A 27,396-nucleotide genomic window follows, 5' to 3' on the forward strand; every position below is an offset into this window, starting at 1 on the left:
TTTCAGGCTCCTGAGTCGCAAGTCTCATGCTGACCTCTCAAATGCCCCAAGCAAATAAAGAGAAGAAACTGGCCTCTCTTTTCTACCTGCCTGAAGAAAATTGTTTCTGGACGAATGGCTGTGTGGTCAGAGCTGCGGGCAAGTTTAGATAACCATTGAGACTTCTCTTTAGTGCTAACGGCCACATTTTGTGTTACTGACCTTGGCTCAAAATTGGTTTTCATTTCAAGATGGAGTAATAATTTAAAAGTTCTACATGGGCATTTGACACATCTATTTGTTTTTAGATTTTTATTATAAATTTTGGATTTGAACCTTTGACTGACCCAAGAGGGTAGGTTTCCTTTGCTTTCGTACCCTGTGTTCCAGTGAGTGCTGGTCTGGGAGGCATTGTAGTAGAGTGGAAAGAACTTTGGCTCTAGAGCTGGTGAGACCTGGGTTCAAATCCCAGCTATGCGTGTACTGGTTTTCTGAACTTAGAAAAGCACTTTCTCTTTAGCATCTTGCCTGTATTTGTAAAATGGAGATTATGGTTGTCTCATGGAGTGAGTGTGAGAGGCATGGCACATAGTCAGAACTCCTTAAGTTATTGTCTTGATGATAGATCTTGACATATGAAAATGAATTATCGTTTAAACAGCAATGTTTCTGATGTGTGAACTCTGTATCATTCTTATCTTGGCTTTGTACAAAATCTCTTTTTCCAGGCTTTTTTGTTTAAAAAAAAGCTTTTAAATAATTTTAACTTTTATTTTAGATTCAAGGGTCACACGTGCAGGTTTGTTACCTAAGTATATTGCAAGATGGTATGGTTTAGGATACTATTGATCCGATCACCTAGGTGGTAAGCCTAGTACCCAGCAGTTAGTTTTACAGCCCCTGTTCCCCTCCCTCCTTCCCCTTCTAGTAGTCCCCAGTGTCTACTGTAGCCATTTTTATGTCCGTGAGCACTCACTGTTTAACCCCCAGTTGTAAGTGTGAAGGTAGGGTCCAGGCATGGCGGCTCATGCCTATAATCCCAGCACTTTGGGAGACCGAGGTGGGCGGATCACTAGGTCAAGAGATCCAGTCCATCCTGACCAACATGATGAAACCCCATCTCTACTAAAAATATAAAAATTCGCTGGGCATGGTGGCAGGCGCCTGTAGTCCCAGCTGCTCAGGAGGCTGAGGCAGGAGAATTGCTTGAAACCGGGAGGCGGAGGTTGCAGTGAGCCACCATCATGCCATTGTATTCCAGCATGGTAACAAAGCAAGACTCCACCTCAAAAAAAAAAAAAAAAAAGTGAGAAGGTATTTGGTTTTCTGTTCCTGTGTTAATTCACATAGGATAATGGCCTACAGCTGCATCCATGCTATTGTAAAGGACATGATTCTGTTCTTTTTCATGGCTAAATAGTATTCCATGGTATACATGCACCACATTTTCTTTACCCAATCCACCCTGGATGGGCATTGAAGTTGATTCTACATCTTTGCTATTGTCAATAGTGCTGCAGTGAACATACATGCACGTGTCTGTTTGGTGGAATTATTTGTTTTCTTTTGGATATATACCAAGTAATGGAATTGCTGAGTCAAGTGGTAGTTCTGTTGTAAGTTCTTTGAGAAATCTCCAAACTGCTTTCCACAGTGGCTGAACTGATTTACATCCCCAACAACAGTGTGTAAGCGTTCCCTTCTCCACCCAGTGTGGTGGCTCACGCCTGTAATCCCAGCGCTTTGGGAGGCTGAGGTGTGCGGATCATTTGAGGTCAGAGTTTGAGACCAGCCTATCCAACATGACGAATCCCCATATCTACTAAAAATAAAATAAAATAAAAATTAGCCCAGTGTGGTGGCACGCTCCTGTAATCCCAGCTGCTCGGGAGACTAAGGCAGGAGAATTGCTTGAACCCAGGTGACAAAGGTTGCAGTGAGCTGAGATCGCACCACTGCACTCTAGCCTGGGCAATGGAGTGAGACTCCATCTCAAAAAAAAAAAAAAAGCATTCCCTTCTCTCTGCAGCCTCTCCAGCATCTGTTGTTTTTTTGGCTTTTTAATAATAGCCATTCTGACTGGTATGAGATAGTATCTCATTGTGATTTTGATTTACATTTCTCTGATGATTAGTGTACGCTTTTAAAAATATTTATTGGCCACATGTATGTCTTCTCTTGAGAAGTGTCCGTTCATGTCTTTTGCACATTTTTTAATGGGATTATTCATTTTTGGTTGATTTAAGTTCCTTATAGATTCTGGATAGTACATCTTTGTCAGATGCATAGTTTGCAAATATTTTCTCCCATACTATAGGTTGTCTGTTTATTGATAGTTTCTTTTTCTGTGCAGTAGCTCTTTAGTTTAATTAGGTCCCACTTTTCAATTTTCATTTTTGTTGCAATTGCTTTTGAGGACTTAGTCATAAACTGTTTCCTTTCTTGGGTTTTTAGAGTGCTGATTAATTTGTGTACTTCAGTTTTCTAGCTAATTTCGATACAGTTCAGTGGGTAAAAAAAAAGAACATCCTCCTTTGTGTAATTTGTTTCTGTTTCAATGCTATCCTTTGTCTCTGCTTATTTGTACTACCATGAACTTTTTGGAGTGGAAGCACGGAAGTGTATCTTATTTCCATGAATTCCTTACCAAGATCTTTAGAACCTCTTCCTGATTTTAATAAACGTTTTTCTCCCCACAACTAGAGATTTCCATTGCTTTAGTATTATTTTTCAGGTCTGTGATAGACATTGGGTAGGAAGAGACAGAATTCTGTGGAGGAATTATTTAGAAACTAAACTGTGGCTGTGTTTGAGGATGACAGTTGTTAAGTTTGTTTGTTTGAGACAGAGTCTTGCTCTGCAGTCCAGGCTGGAGTGCAGTGGTGAGATGTCAGCTCACTGCAACCTCTGCCTCCCTGGTTGAGGTGATCCTCCTGCCTCAGCCTCTCTAGTAGCTGAGATTACAGGCATATGCCACCATGCCCAGCTAATTTTTGTATTTTTAGTAGAGATGGGGTTTCATCATGTAGGCCAGGCTGGTCTCAAACTCCTGACCTTGTGATCCGCCCTCCTCGGCCTCCCAAAGTGCTGGGATTACAGGCATGAGACACTGCGCCCAGCCAAGTTTTTACTTGGACTTTTTACTCTTAATGAGTTCCATGTAATGAAAAGATGGTGAAGTGCAAATTCACATCATAAGTGTCAATTGTGAAAAAATAGATTTATGAAATTATGACCATTCTTAAAAGTTAGTGAAAATGAAATTCTAATTACATTCCTCTTTGTAACTTTCAGCTTTACAAAGAAATTGAAATCTGTCCAAAAGTCACTCAGACCATCCACATTCAGAAGTCAGATACAGCTGCTGATACTTACGGTAAGTTTATTTTTCCTTGTGTTTTAAAGTTTTTTTTTTTTATGTAAGCGTGCATTTATTTACAACTCAACAAAATGCCTTTAGGTCCGTTCTAAAACAGATAGCATATCCGGCTTCTGTGCTGTGGAGGGTAGTCACAGTAGGAAAAAAAGGGAATATTTGCTCTGGGTACAACGCAGACTTTGGTGTTAAATTTCGTAACTTATTAAATTTCATAACTTCTTAATATTGGGGTTCTACTGTCATAAAAAGGAAGTGGGTAGATATTTTATATGTCAAAAGATAAAGTTACAGCAAATTTAGTTATAAATCTGATTAGCTTTTATTTGTGATTCATGCATGAGGCAGCCTCCATCCTACAAAATAGAATTAGAGCTACTGGGCTGGGCGCGGTGGCTCACGCTTGTAATCCCAGCACTTTGGGAGGTGGAAGCAGGTGGATCACAGGTCAGGAGTTCAAGACCAGCCTGGGCAATATGGTGAAACCCCATCTCTACTAAAAGTACAAAAATTAGCTGGGTGTGATGGCAGGTGTCTGTAGTCCCAGCTACTCGGGATGCTGAGACAGGAGAATTGCTTGAATCCAGGAGGCAGAGGTTGCAGTGAGCTGAGATCGCACCACTGCACTCCAGGCTGGGTGACAGAGGGCTCCTTCTTGGCAATAGCAGAACAGTGATTTTTGTAAGGGGGAGACAAGGAAACAGAAAAGTAGAAGAAACCTGATTGTTTAACATTACCTTACTTCAGGTTACTTTTTTGCAAGGGTTAAAGTAGAGGGGACCTACTTATTTTGCTGACTCAGGTAGACTGGAATCTCTAATTTTCAGGAAAAATTGGTCTGTTTGGGGATCTACCTGACTCCTGAAAGTTTTTATGTGGCATCCAGCATGAGTGACTCCATTTTTATTTGATCTAGCCTTTTGAGCGTAATGCAAAAACTCGGTTCACAGCAATGACCTTACTTAATTTTTGTTTAACATATACTATGATATACCTTAGAAATGTAGGAATTGTTCTCCTCCCCACCCCCGCCGCACGAGAGGCAGTCTCGCTCTGTTGCCCAGGCTGGAGTGCAGTGGCGTGATCTCCACTCACTGCAACCTCCGCCTCCTGGGATCAAGCAATTCTTCTGCCTCAGCCTCCCAAGTAACTGGGATTACAGGTGCCTGCCACCATACCTGGCTAATTTTTCTATATTTAGTAAAGACAGGGTTTTACCATATTGGCCAGGCTGGTCTCAAACTCCTGACCTTGTGATCTGCCCACCTGGGCCTCCCAAAGTGCTGTGATTACAGGTGTGAACCACTGCGCGTGGCAGGAATTATTCTTTTACACCCCTCTCCTGAAAACATAGACATTATCCTCCCTTCCCACACAAATAATGTTAAAGGAACTTATCTTGGTATTGTGTTTTTGAGGGGAGGTCCCCAAGACCATCCCTAGGTTTGCTGATTCACTAGGAAGACCCGCAGAGCTCAGCATCTGGTCATACTAACAACTATGATTTTTTTAATAGCAAAATGATACCAAAGCAGCTTCATTGTCTGGGGTAAATCCCCAAGGTTCATGGTCTCATACCAAGGGAATTGACGATGCAGACCTACAAGAAATGGGTTTAGGAGTGGAGGTTTAATAGGCAAAAAAAGAGAAAGGTGAATAGCTCTCTCTCTTGCAGAGAGAGAGGTGCCCAACTGGGTCTTCTGGCAGAGGGCAGAGTGCACTAGATTTTATAGCCAGGCTTGACGAGGCAGTGTCTGATTTACATAGGGCCCACCGATTGGTTGGACGAGGTGTGACGTCTGCCCCATCCTAACTTTATTATGCAAATGGAGTCTCTGCCTGGCCGTGGCCATGTTGCCTGCTCCTGACTACCGGCAAAGAGAAGAGAGGATGGAGTCGCCATTTTGAACGTGCTTAGTCCCAGCTAGCCGTTTCCTATGGGCACAACTGCCGCCATTGACCCGTGTAAGCTTCCGGCTTGCTTGTCTGTGTCTGCAGCTCGATTTTACCGGCTGCTTTTTGATAGGAAAGAAAATTATTTGGGGGCTGCTTTTTATTAAAAGAAAAGCCTTACTGAGGACTTTCTTCCCCCACTATCTACCTGAATTATTTCATCTTAACTCCTCTGTGAATACAAAGCAAAATCAGCAAAGGGAAAAGGCGCATGGAGCAAAGTCTAGGGGGCACCAGGTGTGAGTTTCGGCGAGGCTGTTTCAGCAGAGTCACAGAGACTGAGGATGACTCCCCCAGCACCAAGTTGTGACAGCGCTTGAGAAATGCTCCCTCATAGTGTTCTCAAAGTGTGGATGAGAGGGGAGACCCCCTCCCTACCTCCTGCTTCCTGGCCTCTGCCTCCCCCTCCACTCTGGATGGAAAGGAGGGTGAAAACAAAAAAAATAAAATACCAACGAACTTGAATCTGTGGTCAGGCGACTTGCTGACGCCACTGACCAGGCCATAAAGAGGCCCAAGGACCGGGAAAATGACTCCCTTTTCGGTTCCCAGAGTCTCTGCTCTCTATAAAGCCTTGAAGGATTTGCAAAGAATGTTATCACTACCAGCCAGAGCCCAGCACTGGGTCATGTCCTCCACGTTTGCATGACCCAGATCCCCTCCTAGAAATACGTCCATCCATGGGGAACTGACTGCCTTTGTCTTGTCTCCGTAAGCCCCCTCCCCTGCCTGTTCCTGCTCACGCTGCCTATGAACTAGCAAATCAGTGAAGCCAAAGGCTGTGGGGTCAAACGTCCAGCCAATGGACCATAACACAGTTTCACCTCTGCTCCCCCTTTAGCGTTGCAGGCCCTTAAAAAGGGAAAGGAGCTGCTTCTTGGAGAGCTCGGTGGTCAAGGCATTAGCTTCCCACAACTCCCAGCCAAATAAAAAGCCACTTCCTTTCTCGGTTCGGTGTTCGAAAGGTTTGTTCCCCACCGATCCTGCTACAGTAGGGAAGGTGGTTAGAAACTCAGTGCCCAGGGCTTTTCTGGGGAGGCTGGTTCCGTAGGTACCCTCTGCCTAGAACACACCAAAATTCCAGAGTCCTAGGGGGAAAGTAGGCGTTCACCATAAGTGCCATTGTTTGTACACACAGTTTAGGCGCTGCAAGCCACTGAGGGTGCTGGGAGCCCTCCCAAAATCCAAGTTCTCAGGATGCCAGCCAAGGTCCAAATTTGTAAGCAGGCCTTTCGAAGAATAGCAGTCAGGCCTGTTGTGTTAACGCTTTCCTATGCGGTTGTCTACATTCTGGCAGAGTTAAATATATACTCCTTTCCATATGTTTAAGACCAGTCTTCTTTACTTAGCATTACCCTGTATGGCTTGAATAGTAACAGAGTTGGTGCCTGAGTAAATTAAGTGAGGAAAATCCATACTGTGCTATATCAGTCAGGCACGGCGAGGTGAGCTGAGGTAACAGACAGCCACCAAAGCCTGGTGGCTCAAAACAGTGAAATTTATTTCTCGCGTTCACCACACATCCTTTGTGGATTGGCTGAGACTCCATATGTTGTCCTTGTTCTACGCCCAGTCCTAGAGCAGCTGCCACCTGGGACAGTGCTTGTCACTGAGCAGAGGGTATAGAGGAGGTGGGAAAGCTGGTATTGTCCCACTCCCAATTCATTGGCCAAAGCAAGTCACACCACCATACCTACATATGAGGGGGCACAGAAATGTGATTCTACTGTTTGCTAGAAGGAGAACAGAATGATTGGTGGAAAGACATAAAGATTCCTGCATATGCTCACTTAAGATTTCTGTCTGAATCAGGCTGGGTGGCGGTGGCTCATGCCTGTAATTCCAGCACTTTGGGAGGCCGAGGTGGGCAGATCACAAGGTCAAGAGATCAAGACCATCCTGGCTAATATGGTGAAACCTTGTCTCTACTAAAAATATAAAAAATTAGCTTGGCGTGGTGGTGGGTGCCTGTAGTCCTAGCTACCTGGGAGGCTGAGACAGGAGAACTGCTTGAACCCAGGAGGCAGAGGTTGCAGTGAGCCAAGATCACACCACTGCACTCCAGCCTGGCAACAGAGTAAGACTCCGTATCAAAAAAAAAAAAAAAAAATCAAAAAAGTTTTCTTTCTGAATAAAGTTATTAAGCCTTCTTTCTTTGAGTCTCGGTCTGGCTCTGTTGCCCAGGCTGCAGTGGCATGATCTCAGCTCACTGCAATCTCTACCCACCAGGGCGATTCTCCTGCCTCTGCCTTCCGAGTAGCTGGGATTTACAGGCACGCGCCACCATGCCCAGCTAATTTTTGTACTTTCATTAGAGACAGGGTTTCACTGTGTTGGCCAAGGTGGTCTTGAACTCCTGAACCTTAAGTCCTTCACCCACCTCAGGCTCCCAAAGTGCTGGGATTACAAGCATGAGCCACTGCACCCAGCCCAAGTGATGAAGCTTTTTAGCATATGAAAATGTTTAAACTCTTTTCTGAGCTGTGGGATATTTTATTCCTTCTGCACCTTCCCCTGTAGACTACCAATCTTCATCTCAGAATACTCAACAAAGGATTTGGGCCTAATGAAGATAACCCAATTTTGAACACTGGCCACTTGCATTTTAACTTCATGCTGTTTATCACTTGCGGTATAACTTCATGCTGTTTATCATAAAGCCAGGAGAATGTTTCTGGTGGCAAGGAATAAATGTTTATGAGCAGCTTATTATGCAGCAAAAGGCCAACCTCAGTAATTAGAGCTGTAATTGGAGCCTAGATCCTCCAAAATTAGATGCTCCATAATGATTATTCTTTTTCTCTTCACTCTACTTAATTTTTGTTGAGTAAGGATAAACTAGCAAAGACCAAGCTCAGAAGGCTGAATTTCAAAGCTCTTGGACTCTTTTTTTTTGAAACAGAGTCTCACTCTGTCGCCGAGGCTGGAGTGCAATGGCATGACTTCTGCTCACTGCAACCACCGCCTCCCAGGTCCTGGTTCAAGCGATTCTCCTGCCTCACTCTCCTGAATGGCTGAGATTACAGGCATGTGCACCACGCCCAGCTAATTTTTGTATTTTTAATAGAGACAGGGTTTCACCATGTTGGCCAGGCTGGTCTTGAACTCCTGACCTCATGTTCTACCTGCCTCGACCTCCCAAAGTGCTGGGATTACAGGTGTGAGCCCCTGCACCCAGCCTTGGACTCTAATTCTAAGATTGAGTGATTCAGGGACTCAGAAATAGGAACTAGGCATAAAACGGTTATTGTTTGTATACTTTTTATTAAAGTCACTGAATTACTCACAGAACCCATTTACCTTTCCCCCCTAAGGAGGGTATGACAGGGCAGCAGGCATCAATCTTGAGAGTATTACAAACAGTGCTTCTCGACTCACCTGATGTAGAGAAGCAGGTATTTTAATTTCCACTTTTTTTTTTTTTTTGAGTTGGAGTTTTGCTCTGTTGCCCAGGCTGGAGTACAGTGGTGCGATCTCGGCTCACTACAACCTTCGTCTCCCAGGTTCAAGTGATTCTCCTGCCTCAGCCTCCTGAGTAGCTGGGACTACAGGCACAGGCCACCATTTCTGGCTAATTATTATATTTTTAGTATAGATGGTGTTTCACCATTATTGGCCAGGCTCGTCTTGAACCCCTAACCTCGTGATCCGCTTGCTTCAGCCTCCCAAGTGCTGGGATTACAGGCGTGAACTACTGTGCCTGGCCAGTTTCCACTTTTTGTGACCACCACTGCTTTTGTGAAATACAAAATCCCATGCATGGAGGTTGTGGCAATGTTAGTGCTCCAAGAGGTTCTCAATGCTTAGTTGCGATTTCTGTCCTTACACTACTGCCATTAGCAAACAGCTGGCACCTGTTCCTGGCCCTCACTCTGAAAAGCCCTGCCACACACAGCTAATACACTCAGGTAAATCATTTCTTCTCAGTGCTCAGAGTTTTGGTTGTACGAGGTTGGTTTTGGTGTACGAGGTTCCAACAGCATATTTGATTGAACAGGTGAAAGATTCCCCCAATCCTCAGAGACCTGATTGCCTCTGGATTAAAAGTGCCCACAGAGTTGAAATTCAGCCATGTCTATCTAAGATTAACACCTAGCTAAGTGGCTTCTGGTTAGATACTGAGTTCGGTACAAGCAAAAGCTACTGGCCCAAACACAGAAACATCTCACAATACAGATCAAATGCTGCTTTCTATTTTAGAACACTTTAGGGAGAAAAATGTCGTTTAATAATCCAACTGACCAAACACATTTAAAGAGGAAACATTTGCTTGTCTCTCTTGCCCCTCTCTCCACCTCAGCCCTCAGCTCACTTCCAGACCTTACTGTTGAAAGTGGTTCACATACGTAGTTATGTGATACTTAGACTGAGCATGTGGCCCTATGCTGCCATTGAAGCAACTTAGCGTTCCTTTTCTCTGGGTACTTCTAGAACTATTATATTTTTTAGTCATGTGTCTTCCTCATGTTATAGGTGCCTGTGCTTGTTATCTGAATTTTCATTGTATCCTGCTCTCTAGTTTTGAGTAATTCTCTGTCGTTTATCATGTTATGGTTTTTCCAGTGTGAGGAATCTTTGGGTTGTTCATCTCATAAGTTTGTTCTTCTTAGTTTCTTTTTTGAGACAGGGTCTTCCTCTGTCACCCAGGCTGGAATGCAGTAGTACGATCATGGCTTGCTGTACCCCATTCTCCTAGGCTCAAGAGATCCTTCTCACCTCAGCCTCCCAAGTAGCTGGGACTATAAGGCGTGTGCCACCACGCCCACCTAATTTTAAAAAAAAAAAAAAAAAAAAGCATCATAGAGACAAGGTTGCACTATGTTGCCAGGGCTGGTCTCGAACACCTGGACTCATGCATTCCTCCTGCATCAGCCTCCCAGGAGTGCTGGGATTATAGACATGAGCCACCATGCGTGGCCTTAGTTTCATCACTTAGTTTTAATCACTTCCTTCATTCTTCTGATCATTATTCCAGTTGCCACACACGATGCTTTCCTGTCTTTGAAACTAACAGCCTTCCAGTTGGTCGGTACCTCCATTTATATTGAATAATCTCTCTCTGCCCCCTGTGGATGGTCATTTTGGATGATATTAGAGCTATCTGCCGAGATTTAGAATATTGCTGTCCTATTGAAAAGACATAGACCTGACTTTGCTGATTAACTGTTAAAATCATTATGTTCTTCATTCAGCTCCACATAATCCAGCTGTAGGATATTTCATAATTTTCGTTATATTTGTTAATATAGGAGATGATTATAGTGTTTCCCCCTACTGTGCAAAGTATTGGCATCTTTAAGCAGAAGCTGCTCACATGTTTGTTCCAAGGCAGGGTGTGGGGAGCGCTGTCTTCCTGGAACACTGAAAGGGGCTTTGACCCCTAAACTGGTGTCCAGTATGAGTTCCAGTACAGAGCTAAAGTGCTGTTCAGATTTGTAAATTTTCAGCTTTCGTTTGGGTGGTCTTCATGCCCATCATCCTTTCTTCCATCCTCTTTCCTATCACAGAGATTTCCCCACTAATTGGAAATGTATGATCTGTGTCTCAGACCCATTCTTTTTACCCAGTTGTCTGATACAAATTACATAATCAATTGCAGTCTTCAGACTGGGAGTCTCCTCCATTTTCACTTCTATTTTTAACCTTTTGATTATAAAATGAAAAGAAGACCAAGAAAAGAGGGAATGTCCAGGTGTGGTGGCTCACACCTGTAACCCCAGCACTTTGGGAAGCCGAGGCAGGCGGATCACTTGAAGTTAGGAGTTTGAGACAAGTCTGGTCAGCATGGCGAAACCCCATCTCTACCAAAAATAGAAAAATTAGCTGAGGGTAGTGTGGTGTGGTATATGCCTGTAATCCTAGCTTCTAGGGAGGCTGAGGCAGGAGAATTGCTTCAACCTGGGAGACAGAGGTTGTAGTAAGCCGAGGTTGCAGCACTGCACTCCAGCCTAGGCAGCAGAATGAAACTCCATCACAAAAAAAAAAAAAAAAAAGAAAGAATGGAGCAAATCAATAGCTGAGATGTCTTCATCAACTTGACGTCAGGTGACTTGTAGCACGTTCTCCCTGTGTTGGCTCTCATGCCATCTTCCAGTCAAACAAGGGTATTTCCTGCTACTCCACAGGAGTGCTAATTTTTTTTTTTTTTTTTTTAGACAAAGTCTTGCCCTGTCACCCAGGCTGGAGTGCAATGGTGCGATCTCAGCTCGCTGCAACCTCCACCTCCGGGGTGCAAGCGATTCTCCTGCCTCAGCCTCCCGAGTAGCTGGGATTACAGGCACCTGCTACTGTGCCTGGCTAATTTTTGTATTTTTAGTAGAGATGGGGCCAGGCTGGCCTCGAACTTCTGACCTCGTGATCCACCTGCCTTGGCCTCCCAAAGTGCTGGGATTATAGGCGTGAGCCACTGCACCTGGCCCAGGAGTGCTAATTTTTTAATAGAAAAGAAATTGGGGCCAGGCGCAGTAGTGATCACCTATAATCCCAACACTGCGAGAGCAGCTGTTGTGGGAAGACTGCACGAGGCCAGGAGATTGAGAGCAGCCTGGGCAGCATAGTAAGACCCCATCTCTACAAAAAAATTTAAAAATTAGCCAAGTGTGATAGCACTCACACGTAGTCCCAGCTCTTCTGGCAGCTGAGGCAGGGAATTGCCTGCACCCAGGAGTTTGAGGCTACAATGAGCTAAGATCACATCAGTGCACGCCATACTGGGGGACAGAGCAAGACCATGCCCCTTTTTGAAAAAAGGAAAAAAAAAATTGGTCTCAGAATGTTATAGAATGATGGCATTTTAGAAAGGAAATTCCAATATTTAGATGACTCCCATTCATTCTTTCCTATGTCATAGCCCTTGATTCTATCTATCTTAACATATTTTTATTTAAAAATTTCTTCTAAAATGCAGATAAATACACTTGTGTTAAGGCTAATGTAAGTTAAATGGTTCTTGTGTAAAAATATTTTGATTTTAGTAAGGCTTTTTGACACTTAATCTGAAAGTTAGAAGTCGCTGAAAGAAGAGAATTTAAAATAAGAGAATGAAATGAAGATTTTGGAAAGTCCTCGGGGGTGGCCCTGTGCTGTTCCCTATCTGAGGGTGTTACAGTACGTAAGCGGGTGATGGCAGTTAGCTGTTTTGCCTACGTGAGGTTATTTCCAGGTCCAGTAAACTAAACGAAAAACCATGTCTTCCTCATGACATGCCCTAAAAAGGCTCAATGACTCCCTGAAACCAAATCTTGTTGTTTTGCTATTTGCCTGTTGGTTTTTTTTTTTTTTTCAATCCCTGCTTTCCCCTCAGTATTAAGGCAGGTGTCTATATTATGGGATGATTTTTCTCCCAGAGCTGAAATTATAGCAGATAGACACAATGACATGTGTTCTCATTGCCCTTTTTAGAAGTGTCTGCAAAGGTATTTGTTTCCTTCAGCAAAGTAGGTATTCATAGAGGACATTCAAATAACTGATTAGGAAAGCATTTTACATGAGGCGATCCGGAAACAGGAGTGAGCATGGCTTATAACCATAGAGTTGTAAGTACCCAGGATCCTCAAGCCACATAGAATACCTGGACCTCGGATGGGCACAGTGTCTCATGCCTGTAATCCAGCACTGTGGGAGGCCTAGACTGGTGGATTGCCTGAGGTCAGGAGTTCGAAACGAGCCTGGCCAACATGACAAAACCCCATCTCTACTAAAATACAAAAATTAGCTGGGTGTGGGGGCAGGCACCTGTCATCCCAGCGACTCAGGAGGCTGAGGCAGAAGAATCGCTTGAACTCAGGAGGCGGAGGTTGCAGTGAGCCAAGATCACACCATTGCATTCCAGCCTGGGTGATGACAGCGAGACTTCATCTAAATAAATAAATAAATAAATAAATAAGTAAGTAAAACCTGGACCTCACTCTGCTTTCCTCTCTGAAGAATGTAGCATAGCCCAAGGTTAATTAGCAAATGAGCTTTGAGCTCTGGCAGCCCAGAGAAATATAGGATAATCTTATGATCAGATACTGGTAGAGGGCGAAATCAGGTACAGTTTCTGTAATGTGTAACTCACATCACGGACTTGTATTGTGAGTTGCATCTTGCTCCTGTTTGCAGAATTGTGTTAAATTAAAGCAGCGTCCTTACAGTCATGCATATGGTTGAACACACACCCTCCAACAGTACAGTGGCAACCTATTCTAGGACGTAGATTTGATGAAAAATGTCTGGGGACTCTGAGGGAAGCTAATCTTTCTGTTTCGTGCTTCGGAGGAGTGTATGGAAAAGAAAAAATGATGGCGCTTACCAGGAAGCAAGGTCAAACAAAATAATTTGCTTTCCTTTGAATTGATTGGTAGGTAATATGAAGATAGACGTACTTAGTAATCTTTATTTTTGCAAGTAGTGACTTCCAGAGTGATCTAAAAATATGCTTTTCTGCTTTGTAAAACAAGAAAAAAACAATCACTCCAAACTATAGTCACAAACATGAAACATACCTTGTTCACAGCAGGCGCTTCCTGTTGTTTGCTAAACAGTCAGAAGGTGTGAGCCCTGCCATTCTTTGTGTTTCGCAGGGTTTTCACTTTCTTCTGTGGAAGAAGACGGTATTCGAAGGCTGTACGTGAATAGTGTGAAGGAAACCGGTTTAGCTTCCAAGAAAGGTAAGTCAATAAAGGGCTGGTCTGTCCACCTTAAGTGCCCTTCAAGGCTTCTCCAGTTTTTGAATGAGAAACATGTGTCCAAAGGATTCATTTGGGAAAAGTATTTGAACATTTTCTCATTGAAAACCTTTCCGGGGAATGTAGTTTTTATTCCGTTAAGTATACAAGAAAGGTCATATTCTTGAACTTTTTCTTTTAATTTTTAGAGACAAAGTCTTTCTCTGTCACCCAGGCTGGAGTCCAGTGGCACAATCGTAGGTCACTGCAGCCTTGAAATCCTGGGCTCAAGCCATCTTCTCCCCTTATCCTCCCGAGTCCCTAGAGGAGTACAGGTGCATGCCACCACACCTGACTGATTCATTCATTCATTCATCAGAGTCAGAGGTCTTGCTGTATTGCCCAAGCTGTTCTTGAACTCCTGGCCTCCAGCGATCCTCCCGTCTCAGCCTCCCAGGTCATACATTTTTGGATTTTAAATCTGATTGAGCCCATTTCCATGGGGCTGGTGGGAAATCCCATTCTAATCATGTGGTCATCCTTCTCCACCTTTTAGGATGGTGTGGGGTATCTCGGGGGGTTCTTCCTGGAGCAGGGCATGGGGAAAGACCCCTCTGTACTTTGGTCCACACTGGTCAAAGCTGACACTGGCCATTGCCTGAAGGCTCAGAGCTCTTTCAAATCAGATGTTCTGTTGCTTCCATTCATGGAAGAATCTGCAGAAGCTGAGAACCTAGGGATTTGAGATCCAGCCTCCCTCCCCTTCCTTAGAGAGTGCTTCCCTGCTACACCCTGCCTGTTTCATTTCATCTCTGAAAGGGCCGTAATGCATTTGGGCTACCTGGGGAGCCCCAACTCTCCATTCTTTTTCTGCTCCTGGTCAGTCTTTGCAACCTAGATGATTTACTCACAGTGTTAATTTCCTAGGGCTCCTGTAATAAACCGCTACACACTGGGTGGCTTAAAATAACAGAATTGTATCCTCTCACAGTTTAGGGGACCAGAAGTCTGAAATTAAGGTATTGGCAAGATTGATTCCTCCGGAGCCTCTGAGGGAAGAATGGCTTCATGCCTCCTTCAGGTTTCTGGGGGCTGCCAGAAGCTTGGCATTCTGTGGCTTATGTCTGTATCACTCTAATCTCTGCCCTAAGTCACATGGCTTCTGCCCTGTGTGTCACTCTGTGTCATTAACATGGCCGCCTTATAAGAACACCAGCCATTGAATTTAGGACCTACTCTAAATCATCGTGAGTTCATTGTAACTTAATTACATATGTAACATTATATAATTATAATGACGATATTATTATAATTTCATCTGCAATATATATCTATCCCTATTTCCAAAGAAGGTTGCATTCTGACATTCTGGGTGGACATGAATTTGCGGGGGGACACACTCTTCAACCCACTATACTCACTGTAAATAAATGGGACGGGTAGGTAGGGCTGGAAATCCACCTTTGTTTCTTCCCTCTTGCTATGGGATTTGTAATTTCATCCAAGCGATGGCAAAATAATACATGTTGAACGTCAGAGATCAACACATCCAGGTCAGCTGTGCTTAGATGTATTCACCTTGTATCTGTCATGTTAACTGCCGTTGAGTGGAGCAGAAAAGGGAAATTGAGTGCTGATCTTTGCCACTCCCTTTTCTGTCCTGGTTCAGCTGAGTTCTGGGTAGTTCATGGCTTGTGAGCTACCTGTGCCGGTTATCCTGACCTGTCCTGTAAATGCTGGAGAAGCACAACTGCAGACTTGGCTACGCACGGAAAGGCAAAGGCGTGATGAGTGAGAAGTAAAGTCAGAATAATTTATCTGCTGCTGATTGTCACGGAGGAGCATTTTCCTTCTTTTTCTTTCCATACTTTCTAGGCCATAGGCAGCCTGGGGCCAAAGTGTGACACAGTCACTGAGCTGCAGCTCAGCTAAGAGCAGAGATGACAGACTTTCTTCCCCTTCAAGCCCAAAGACTGATTTTTATCTCTTTCAGCACAATGAGTGTGCCGGTTTGCGTGGCATGGGGGTGGGGAATCTGCCACCCTGGTTTCAGTCACATCCTGTTTTAGTTCTTTGAATCTGAGAATCCTGGTGTTAAATGAAGATGAAACGGTCATCTGCACCAACCCCCGTGCTCTGTTCTCAGCAGATGCAAGAGTGATGTCCATTTTGTCCTCCTAGTCCACAAACACGATCCCAATACCCGGCGTGTCTAGAAAGATATTGGGGATATTCTGTGTTAAATTTAGCCATGAATTGGCTGGGCACGATGGCTCATGCCTGTAATCCCAGCATTTTGGGAGGCCAACGCAGTCGGATTACCTGAGGGCAAGAGTTCAGGACCAGCCTGGCCAATATGGTGAAACCCCATCTCTACTAAAAACACAGAAATTTTCTGGGTGTGGTGGTGTGCGCCTGTAATCCTAGCTACATGGGAGGCTGAGGCAGGAAAATCGTTCAATCCTAGGAGCTGGAGGTTGCAGTGAGCCGAGATCGTGCCGTGCACTCCAGCCTGGGCGATAGAGTGAGACCGTTTCCAAAAAAACCAAAAAATTCAGCCACGAGTTGGAGATCCCTTCCACCTGTGATTGAGAGAGTGCTATGGATCCTACCGCCTCTTTGTGGATTCTGTCTGATTATAAATTACCCTCCTCCTTTCACTTCTGACGATGGTTCTAGGTTTTGCCTGAGTCTTCTTTCTAGCCAGCCTTTGCTATCCAAATCTTACAACTGCTGAGTCTTTTTCTTTTCCAGATACCATTTCCAAGTCCTTCAGCCATTTATTGCAGTAGAACACACTCCAGGTGTTGCTTTTCAGACACAAGGTGCCATTGTGTCTGTTAAGATGCTCAGAGTGGGGTGCAACCAGGAAGAGCAGAGCGGAACATGGCCTGATTGAAGCTGAATATCCTGCTCGCATAAAATCAGCCCACGTTCGGCTTTTTGTTGATTTATTTCTGTTAGGCTCACTGGCCTTTGGCTTGAGCAAGGTGACAGGGGAGCCCAGTTCCTGCTCCCACCCTCTCCACTCCACACTTACACTGCTCTGGCTGGACCTTACATTGGCTGTACTTATAGAATTGACTTTTTGGACATTCTTTATTTGATGTGGGCATGTTTGTTACGGCTCATCTTTCTACTCATGGGGTCACCTGAGAGTTATTTGCTGTCATTTAAGTTTTTTCTTGATTGTCACCCAGGACAGAGGCCAGTAGAGAAAGCCATGTGTCACATTACTCTGGATTGCTTGGATACTCCACAAGTTTCCCGTGGTCAATTGGGGGTTATTTCTGGGGAGGCTATGTTTTTCTGTTAGAAAGAAAACTGTTCCTCTTTCTTCTACCAAATATTACTAACGAGAGCTAATGTCCGTTGCTTTTTTTTTTTTTTTTTTAGATGGGATTTCGCTCTTGTTGTCCAGGCTGGAATGCAATGACGTGATCTGGGCTCACCACAACCTCCGCCTCTCAGGTTCAAGCGATTCTCCTGCCTCAGCCTCCCGAGTAGCTGGGATTACAGGCATGTGCCACCATGCCCAGCTAATTTTTGTATTTTTAGTATAGAGAGATTTCCCTATGTTGGTCAGGCTGGTCTCAAACACCCGACCTCAGGTGATCCACCCGCCTTGGCCTCCCAAAGTGCTGGGATTACAGGCGTGACCCACCACGCCCAGCCATTGAATATTTTCAATGTGTCCAGTCCTATGCTAAGAGTTTAGCATGGATTGTTTTATTTAATCTCCCTTAACCCATTTATCCCTCTTACATATATGGAAACTGAGACTAAGAGGGATTCAGTAACATGTCCACAGTCACAGACCTGGGACATGGGGAAGCTGTGACAGAGAGACCCTGACAAGGCTCTCACAGCTGTTGGATGGCCTTATTAATACTGACAGTACTCATTCAGGAAGCCCCCTGTAGTGGTTCACCAAGGCTGCCATAACAAAGCAGTGCAATCAGGGTGGCTTCAAGTAAGATAAATATATTTTTCTTTCTTTCTTTTTTTTTTTTTTTTGAGACAGAGTCTCATTCTGTCACCCAGGCTGGAGTACAGTGGTACCATCTCAGCTCACTGCAACCTCTGCCTCCCAGGTTCAAGTGATTCTCCTGCCTCAGCCTCCCGAGTAGCTGGGATTACAGTGCACGCTATCATGTCCAGCTGATTTTTTGTGTGTTTTTGGTAGAGATGGGGTTTCACCATGTTGGCTGGGCTGGTCTCGAACTCCTGACCTCAAGCGATCTGCCCACCTCAGCCTCCCAAAGTGCTGGGGTTACAGGCGTGAGCCATTGAACCCGGCAAGAAAAATATATTTTCTCACAGTCTGGAGAAGCTAGAAGTATGAAATCAAGCTGTACACAAGTTATGCTCCCTTTGAAGGCTCTAGGAGCGAGTCCTTTCTTGCTTTTTTGTTTCTGGTGGCTCCAGATGTGGCTGGAGTTTGTGGTTGTGTCACTCCAGTCTCTGCCTCCACCTTCCCATGGCCACCTTCTCTCTTTGTCTCTCTCCTGTGTACCTCTTACCAGGACATTTATCAGTGGTCTTAGGATCCATCTGATAATCCATCATGATATTATCTCAAGGATTTTAACTTCCTTAGAGTAGCAAAGATCTTTTTTCCAAATAAGCTCCCATTCCCGGGTTCTGGAATGTAGATGTATCTTTTAGGGGGATACCATTTAACCTGTACACACTGCTACTCTGCCAGTCATATAAACCTGTAACTTCTTTTAAAAAAAAACAAAAAACAAACCTCAGGCTGGGCGTGGTGGCTCATGCCTGTAAGCCGAGCACTTTGGGAGGCTGAGGCGGGCAGATCACGAGGTCAGGAGTTCGAGACCAGCCTGGGCAACACGGGGAAACCTCATCTCTACTAAAATACAAAAAATTAGCTGGACGTGGTGGTGGACACCTGTAATTTCAGCTGCTTGGGAGGCTGAGGCAGGAGAATTGCTTGAACCCAAAAGGCGGAGGTTGCAGTGAGCCAAGATTCTGCCACTGCACCACTCTACCCTGTGCAATAGAGCTAGACTCTGTCTGCAAAAAAACAAAAAAGAAAACCCCCGCTTGTCAAATGTAGTAGAAATTTTGTGTTTTCAATTCAAATATTTTGATGCCAAAATCTTTTCTCTGAAAATGAAATGGTTTGCTTCTCAGGATTTGGTCTCTGATATGAAGTAAACCATTCTTCTTTCCCTTCATTTCCCCTCCCACATAATGTTTCTCAGAGTATCTTATGATAGAAAATTGATTTCAAAGGCTGGACACAGTGGCTCACGCCTGTAATCCCAGCGCTTTGGGAGGCCAAGGCGGGTGGATCACCTGAGGTCAGGAGTTCTAGATCAGCCTGACCAATATGATGAAACCCCCGTCTCTACTAAAAATACAGAAAACATTAGCTGGGCATGGTGACACACGCCTGTAATCCCAGCTACTCGGGAGGCTGAGGCAGGAGAATTGCATGAACCCAGGAGGCAGAGGTTGCAGTGAGCCAAGATCACACCATTGCACTCCAACCTGAGCAACAAGAACAAAACTGCATCTCAAAAACCAAAACAAACAAACAAAATTAGCCAAGCATGGTGGCACACGCCTGTAGTCCCAGTTACTTATTAATACCAAGAGTATTGTCACTCAGGAAGACACCTGTAGTGGTTCACCAAGGCTGCCATAACAAAGCAATGCCATCGGGGTGGCTTCAAATAAGAGAACTGTCTTTTCTATCTTATCTTTTCTTTTTTTTTAAGACAGAGACTGAGGCACTAGAACCCAGGAGACAGAGGTTACAGTGAGCCAAGATCGTGCCACTGCACTCCAGCCTGGGCAACAGAGGAAGACTCCATCTCAGAAAAAATAAAGAAATAAAAATAAAAATAATTTCAGATCCCCTGAGGTCAGGAGCTTGAGACTAGCCTGGCCAACATGGCGAAACCCCAACCCTACTAAAAATACAAAAAATAGCTGGGCATGGTGGTATGCACCTGTAATCCCGGCTACTCAGGAGGCTGAGGCAAGAGAATCATTAGAACCCGGGAGGCAGAGGTTGCAGTGAGCCAAGATCATGCCACTGCACTTCAGCCTGGGCAACAGAGTGAGACACCATTCCTCCCAAAAACAAAGGAAAACTGATTTCAGGTATTTTAGAAACCTGAATAAGGATGTCCAGGGCATGTGACTCTGTGAAGCTGGGAAGTGAGAACTTCTCCATAGGGTCATTTTCTGCAGAATCTGGGTGGAATGCCTGAGGGCCTGGGAGCCTTCTCTTTCCTGCAATTTATCATTTGTCTTTGCCTGCCCTTCACTCACTTTCTTTCTGAAGTTGGTTTTTCCATATTGGTATATAAAATGAGAAATTGAGCTCCTTTTCTTTCCCTAGCCGAAAGGATTATTTTATTTTCTTTCATGTTCTTCCCAACCTCTCCCTTTCTCAAGCTGCTGGAATGCTCTTCCAATGCCGGTTTGAACTGCACCGTGGTGTCTCAGCTTCCTTTTCTTGTAGGTTGGGCTTGCTCATGGCCATTCCCGTGGGTCCCAGACTTTGGCAATTCCCCAGCAGATCTTTTGGGGATCTACCAAGAGAGATTCACCCCAAGGTCTTGATGTAGTTTGAAAACAAAACCAAAAAGGGCAAAAATGACTGCATTGGGTTTTTGAAACTCATCTCTAAGTGTGTTTGGAATGAGACATCCTTCCTTCTGTCCTCAGAGCCAGAGTGAACGCCTTGCATTTTGGTTCCATGGAAATGATCAATAGAGATGAGCTGGCTGTGGCTTCAGTGTGCACTGAGGCATGAACATGTACAAAAAAACAGTGGTGGCAGTCATCAGGGAGCACTTCCATTCTCCCCACCCCACCCCAAAAGTGTAGGAAGATAACCAGAATTAATTAGCATTTGTGAGCAATTGGCAGATGCTTTGAACGAAGGAGATTAACAAAGGGGTAAGCTTGTTTGCTTGATGTATCAAGGACTGGCAAGGCATGTTGTAACCTGCAAATCTAGAACCTTCAGAACCTGAGGCCCATGTCCTCTCCTGAGAATCACTTCTGAGCCCCGCAGCCTGTCTGCAGCAGTACCTGGGGCTGTGAGACCCACAGCAGGTGTGCCCTTCATAGCAGAGCTCCGAAGCTGTTGTGTTCTGATGATGTGTGTGAAATTAAAAATTTTCCATCTTGCGTTGGCAGGCTTGAAAGCAGGAGATGAGATTCTTGAGATCAATAATCGTGCTGCTGGCGCCCTGAACTCATCTATGCTCAAAGATTTCCTCTCACAGCCCTCGCTGGGCCTCCTGGTGAGGACCTACCCTGAGCTGGAGGAAGGAGTGGAGCTGCTGGAAAGCCCACCCCACCGAGTGGACGGCCCTGCGGACCTCGGCGAGAGCCCCCTCGCCTTTCTCACCAGCAACCCAGGTATGACTGCGCAGGGTGCTGGGGGCAAGTCTGAGCTCCGTTCCACCACAACCGAGGGAGTTTGTCATGCGGCTTGTATATTTCAGTGAGTTTCTCTGTCTGACAGGTAGTATAAAATGTGTGTGCAAGATGAGCTGATGACTGGCCCTGCATTTCCTGTTGAAATTTCAAAGGCACAGGAAACTTTATTTTCTCATATAACTGTTTTGCTACAAATCCACCTGTCGTCATGGACAGCTTTATAATGCTTCTGCTGTTTGTCATTTTGGAGAAAGGTGAATGTTTAGAAGCCCTTGGTTGTGGATAGAGATATGGAGGCACAGAAGTGTTAGAAATTGCGCCAGGCATGGTGGCTGACACCTGTAATCCCAGCAGTTTGGGAGGCTGAGGCAGGAGGATAACTTGAGGCCAGGAGTTTGAGACCAGCCTGGGCAACATAGTGAAACTCTGTCTCTACCAAAAAAAAAAAAAAAAAAATTAGCTGGGCATAGTGGTGAGCACCTGTAGTTCCAGCTACTCCAGAGGCTGAGGCAGGAGGATTGCTTGAGCCTGGGAGTTGGAGACTGCAGTAAGCTGTGATCACACCACTGCACTCCAGCCTCAGAGTCAGAGACCTGTCTCTTAGAGGAAAGAAAAAGGCTGGGAGCAGTGGCTCATGCCCGTAATCCCAACACTTTGGGAGGCTGAGGCAGGCAGATCCCTTGACATCAGGCGTTCAAGACCAGCCTGATCAACATGGCAAAACCCCATCTCTACTAAAAATATAAAAATGAGCCAGACATGGTGGCGTGTGCCTGTAATCCCAAGCTCTGTAACCCCAGCTAGTTGGGAGGCTGAGGCAGGATAATTGCTTGAACCCAGGAGGCAGGGGTTGCAGAGAGCCAAAATCTTACCACTGTATTCCAGCCTGGGCACACAGTGAGACTCCGTCTCAAAAAAAAAAGAACAAGTGCTGAGAATCACATGAGGTGCTGAGACTAAGTCCTACCTCTCTTCCTGCCTTCCCTGTCATCATCTTCCAAGCCACCCAGCCCTGCTTTCCTGCTGTCTGAGAGAAGGATGTGAGCTGAGATGCTGAGAGGCCCGGAGTGGAAATGTGTGCAGAGCGCTTGTTTGCTGTTTGCCTTTTGAACTTTTTCAACCTGAAGGCTGAACCAGAACCCATCAGTGAAGCCCCCTGCCCTTCCTTCCTCTCCCCCTCCCTCTGGCCACCTGTGCTTATTCTCCTAGAAGCCGCGTGAGTGCTACCTGCCTTTCAAAGTCTTCCTGAGACCCCACAGAGTTAGCTCCATCCTCTGGGCCCCCACGACCCTGCAAATTTGACTGCCATGTGGGCCTTCATTCGATCATGCAATTTTTACTTGCTTGTGTCTCTCTCTTTGCCTGAATTTATTTCCTGGGACTGGGTTTATGTTCCTTGTTTTTGTTCCTGGCTCTTTACATGTGGTTCACTGCACAGGTGGCCCCATCTTGTTCAGCAAGAGGGTGAGTGAACGACCGGATGAACAGCACAGCTGTCGTTTATTTCTCTATTGGGTTCATTTAGTGAGTTAGGGTTCTGTCATTATTTTCTCTTTTCAAAGCTTGGGATAAAAAAGGAGCGTTCCATTCAAAATGTGAAGTGGAAGGCTCTTGGGACATGGGTATTCTTGCCCTGCCATTGTTTTTCAAATCATTTTCTGAAGCTTGGCTTGCAGAGGAAGCAGGAGCCCTGTGATAGCTCATTCTTTTGTTCATTGGCTCCTTGGAAGAATTTGACAAGTTGAAGCTTCAGAAAATTGATTGCTCTCAGTTACAATTGACTTCCTTAGCTCATTTTGTCATTGTGGTCCCCACATCCCAGTCAAATATTTGAAAAGCGACTCCAGTGAGTTGCATACCCTTAATAAAGGAGAATGAAGAGCACAAAGGCTGTTATTTCATGTGACCACAAGATGGCAGGCTTGACCTCATAAAACGGTTCACAGATACAGTTGTTTCTGGAATATGACTTTGAATGAGACATATTATGTTAGGTTAGATTATTTAAAGGATTTTATAAGCTTGCACGTATATGCTACCATGCTACAAGCAACAGTGTCTACTCAACTTTCTTTGTTTTTTTTGTTTTTTTTTTCTTTTCTGTCTGAGCCCTTCTGGTTTACAGATACCAATAAATAAATAAATAAATAAAAATTAAAAAAAAACAAAAACAAAACAGGGATTGGTAAACTATAACCCACAGACTAAAATCAGCCCACCACCTGTTTTTGTAAATAAAGTTTTATTAGCACACAGTCATGCCATTCATTTATGCCTTGTCTCTGGTTGCTTTCCTGTTGCAGTGGCAGAGTCAAGTAAGTAGTTGTGACAAGGACTTAGGGTCTGCAAAGCCAAAAATATTTACTCTGTGGCCCATTACACATAAAATTTGCTGTCCTCTGATGTAAAGTATGACTGAGATTGCTCACGATTTGTTTCTCTAAAGATAGCCACTGTTAATATTTTGGTCTATTTCTTCTTTTTTTTTTGAGACAGAGTTTTACTTTGTTGCCCATGCTAGAGTGCAGTGGTGCCATCTCAGCTCACTGCAACCTCTGCCTCCAGGGTTCAAGCGATTCTTCTGACTCAGACTCCCAAGTAGCTGGGATACAAGCACCCACCACCTTGCCCAGCTAATTTTTGTATTCTTAGTAAAGCTGGGATTTCACCATGTTGGTCAGGCTGGTCTGAAACTCCTGACCTCAGATGATCCACCTGCCCCGGCTTCCCAAGTACTGGGATTACAGGCATGAGGGCCCGGCCACATTGCTTTATCTCTTAAAATTTTGCGATTTTGCAGTCATCAAATATCCTTCAGAACAGAGTCTACTTTGTCAAGTTAGGCAGTCAGACTGACTCAAGAATAAAGTGTGAAAGTAAAGCCACTGTATTTTTTTTTTTTCTTTTTTTTTTGAGACGGAGTTTCGCTCTTGTTGCCCAGGCTGGAGTGCAATGGCGCAATCTCGGCTCACCGCAACCTCCGCCTCCTGGGTTCAGGCAATTCTCCTGCCTCAGCCTCCTGAGTAGCTGGGATTACAAGCATGCGCCACCATGCCCAGCTGATTTTTTGTATTTTTTTAGTAGAGATGGGGTTTCACCATGTTGACCAGGATGGTCTCGATCTCTTGACCTCGTGATCCACCCGCCTCGGCCTCCCAAAGTGCTGGGATTACAGGCGTGAGCCACCGCGCCCAGCCTGTATATTTTTTTTTTTTTTTTTTGGTAAGGTTTCTAAACTGTCTTCAAAATTAGTAAATTTCAGAAGAATCCCTGAATACTCTGGTCAAGTAGCAGCCCAATTGGACCTGCTGGAGGGGAGAAGGCACTTTAGTTCCCCACCTGGGTGTCTGCCTTCTCATTGCTTCTGCTTCCTAGTACCCACTTTACAGTGGAAGATAAAAGCAGAGGGAAGTAAACAGGATAAAAGAACTGAAAGATTGTTCCGTGATGGGGCAGAGATAAGGCAGTATCAACAGACAGCAGCAGTTAAAATAGAAAACAACCCAGAAAATTTTGTACAATAGGCAGGCTGGACTACAACCTTAGTCTAAATTTAGAAGTAACTGAAAATAAGAAACATCCTGAGTGGCAGGTTTGAGGTTTGACGGGAGTGTGGGATGGCTGGCGTGCTGGATGGAGGGCCTTGTTGCGTCTCAGGGACCCTGGGGTTCATGTGAGTGGTGGCTGCCGCCTGGCTGTTGGAGCTGGTCCTGCAGAGGCCCACTGTCTCACAAGCTCAATTGTACAGACTTGGCCAGGTCCTCGCCTAAGAACCCTGAGTGAGTATGGGATTAGCTTTCAGAGTTGGATTATTTTGAGCTGCTTTCTCATGGAGCGGTTTATTTCTTCTGTGTAGAAGCATCACAACCTGCTGGCTAAGAGTAGGTCTTGGAACCAAGTTCTTTCGAACTCGGTCATTTGCAGGGGACAGAGTCTGACCCTGTCGCCCAGGCTGAAATGCAATGGCAGGATCTCAGCTCACTGCCACCTCTGCCTCCGGGGTTCAACTGATTCTCCTGCCTCAGCCTCCCAAATAGCTGAGATTACAGGCACCCGCCACCATGCCCGGCTAATTTTTTTGCATTTCTGGTAGAGACAGGGTTTCACCGTGTTGGCCAGGCTGGTGTGGAGCTCCTGGCCTGAGGTGATTCACCCACCTCGCCTTCTGAAAGTGCTGGGATTACAGACATGAGCCACCGCACCCGGCCAGAACTCAGTTTGTTTCTATGTTCACCAGCTTCATGACCTTGACCTGGTCGTGGTTAATCCCTCTGGGCCCTGGTGTCCTCACCTACAAAGTGGGGATAATGCCACACTCATCTCACTGGGCTGTTGTGAGGACTAAATGAGTCATAAAAATAAAGCATTTAGAATATTACCCAGTAAGCGCTAAATAAATGTTTTGTATCTGAACCCATTCTCTCGTGGGGGACATGAGGCTTCCTTGCCCTGTGACCAGAGATTGCTCTCTTGCAGTCATCCCCCTGCCTTCTGCACCACCTCAGTCTGAAACAGGTGGGTTACCTGATATCTAAGTTCATGAATTATACCTTGTTTATATTTTCCTTGCCCAAACCAAAAGAAATGAATGCTATAGTCTAGAATGCTGAAGTTCCTGGGCCCTTTTTCAGAGCTCATGAGGCACTTGGTCCGAGATGGGGTCTGGGTCTGCATTTGTTCTGGTGGTTGCTTTTTTTTTTTTTTTTAATTGAGAGGGAGTCTCGCTCTGTTGCCAGGCTGGAGTGCTCCTGGGTTCAAGGGATTCTCTCACCTCAGCCTCCCGAGTAGCTAGGATTACAGGCACGTGCCACCACGCCCGGCTAATTTCTGTATTTTTAGTAGAGACGGGGTTTCACCATGCTGGCCAGGATGGTCTTGATCTCCTGACCTCGTGTTCTCTGGTGGTTTCTTCTAATGTGCAGCCCTGATCGGCAGCCACTGCCTTACATCACCAGCTCTTCCTGGTTATTGTTCCCCCTACTCCCCCAACTTTTTCTTATCTTGGTGGAATCATAAGGTAATTGGAATGTTTCGGTGACGGGCAAACCTTCTGTAGTTTGTTGATCACATTTTGTGATCGGCTTCATTGAGATTTTTTTGTCATGAAAATTTGTTAGGTGGCCCTATAGTACACTGCGCTTTCTCCAGTTCCTTGGTGAGGGAAGCCTGCTGAATGCATTGTCACATTGGCTTAGAAAGCCAGGATCTGCTGGACGCAGTGGCTCACGCCTGTAATCCCAGCACTTTGGGAGGCTGAGGCCAGTGGATCACCTGAGGTCAGGAGTTCGAGTCCAACCTGGCCAACATAGTGAAACCCTGTCTCTACTAAAAATACAAAAAATTAGCTGGGCATGGTGGCAGGTACCTGTAATCCCAGCTTCTAGAGAGGCTGAGGCAAGAGAATCACTTGAACCCAGGAGGCGGAGGTTGCAGTGAGCCCAGATTGCGCCATTGCACTCCAGCCTGGGCAAGAGTGAAAGTTTGTCTCAGGAAAAAAAAAAAAAAAGAAAGCCAGGATCTGCATAAGGAGAGTCTATCCTATCCTAAGTGTTCTAAAACTCAGTTTCCTACCCTTGGCTGTTTGCCATCCATGAGTTCTGGTTTGCAGTCTTACGAAGCTACTTTCATCTGTTTGTTTTCTTTAAGCATTTGTTTTCATATGTATTTGTAGCAAAAAAAAGGGGAAGGATGTCTAGGACAAAAAGATCGTTCCTCCAGTGGCTGTTATTATAAAAAGATCTCAGTAGTGAAGAGGAAGCTGGACTAGGAAGTTGCAGAACTGTATTTGTGTGAGGTTTAAAAAAAGTCTCTCTCATGTTCTTGTGTGATTTATTTTAAATGCTGATCTTACCTAGCAATGTTAACAATCTGGGCGAGGTAATGCTTTGCTATGGGGTGCTGTCCTGTGCATTGATGTGTCGCAGTACCCCTGCAAGCCACTATAAGACAACAGTACACCACCTCCCCAAGTTGTGCCCATCAAACATACCTTCAGACATTGCCAGAAGTCCA

The 27,396-nt window shown here is 45.0% G+C and overlaps 1 protein-coding gene across 3 annotated transcripts in view; it reads left to right on the forward strand.

The window, feature by feature from the left end:
* Nucleotides 1–27,396, forward strand: part of TIAM1 (TIAM Rac1 associated GEF 1) — a 448,677-nt gene that overhangs the window by 363,482 nt on the left and 57,799 nt on the right. For all 3 annotated transcript variants that reach the window (XM_032277050.1, XM_032277051.1, XM_032277049.1), the window contains 3 exons: nucleotides 3,274–3,355; nucleotides 13,873–13,959; nucleotides 21,139–21,363. In XM_032277050.1, coding sequence (XP_032132941.1) covers nucleotides 3,274–3,355; nucleotides 13,873–13,959; nucleotides 21,139–21,363 — 394 coding nt within the window. The remainder of the gene's footprint in view (nucleotides 1–3,273; nucleotides 3,356–13,872; nucleotides 13,960–21,138; nucleotides 21,364–27,396) is intronic.

The sequence above is a fragment of the Sapajus apella genome, unplaced genomic scaffold, assembly GCF_009761245.1.
Source record: "Sapajus apella isolate SASKATOON/1434 unplaced genomic scaffold, GSC_monkey_1.0 scaffold8, whole genome shotgun sequence".
Classification (NCBI taxonomy): Eukaryota; Metazoa; Chordata; class Mammalia; order Primates; family Cebidae; genus Sapajus; species Sapajus apella.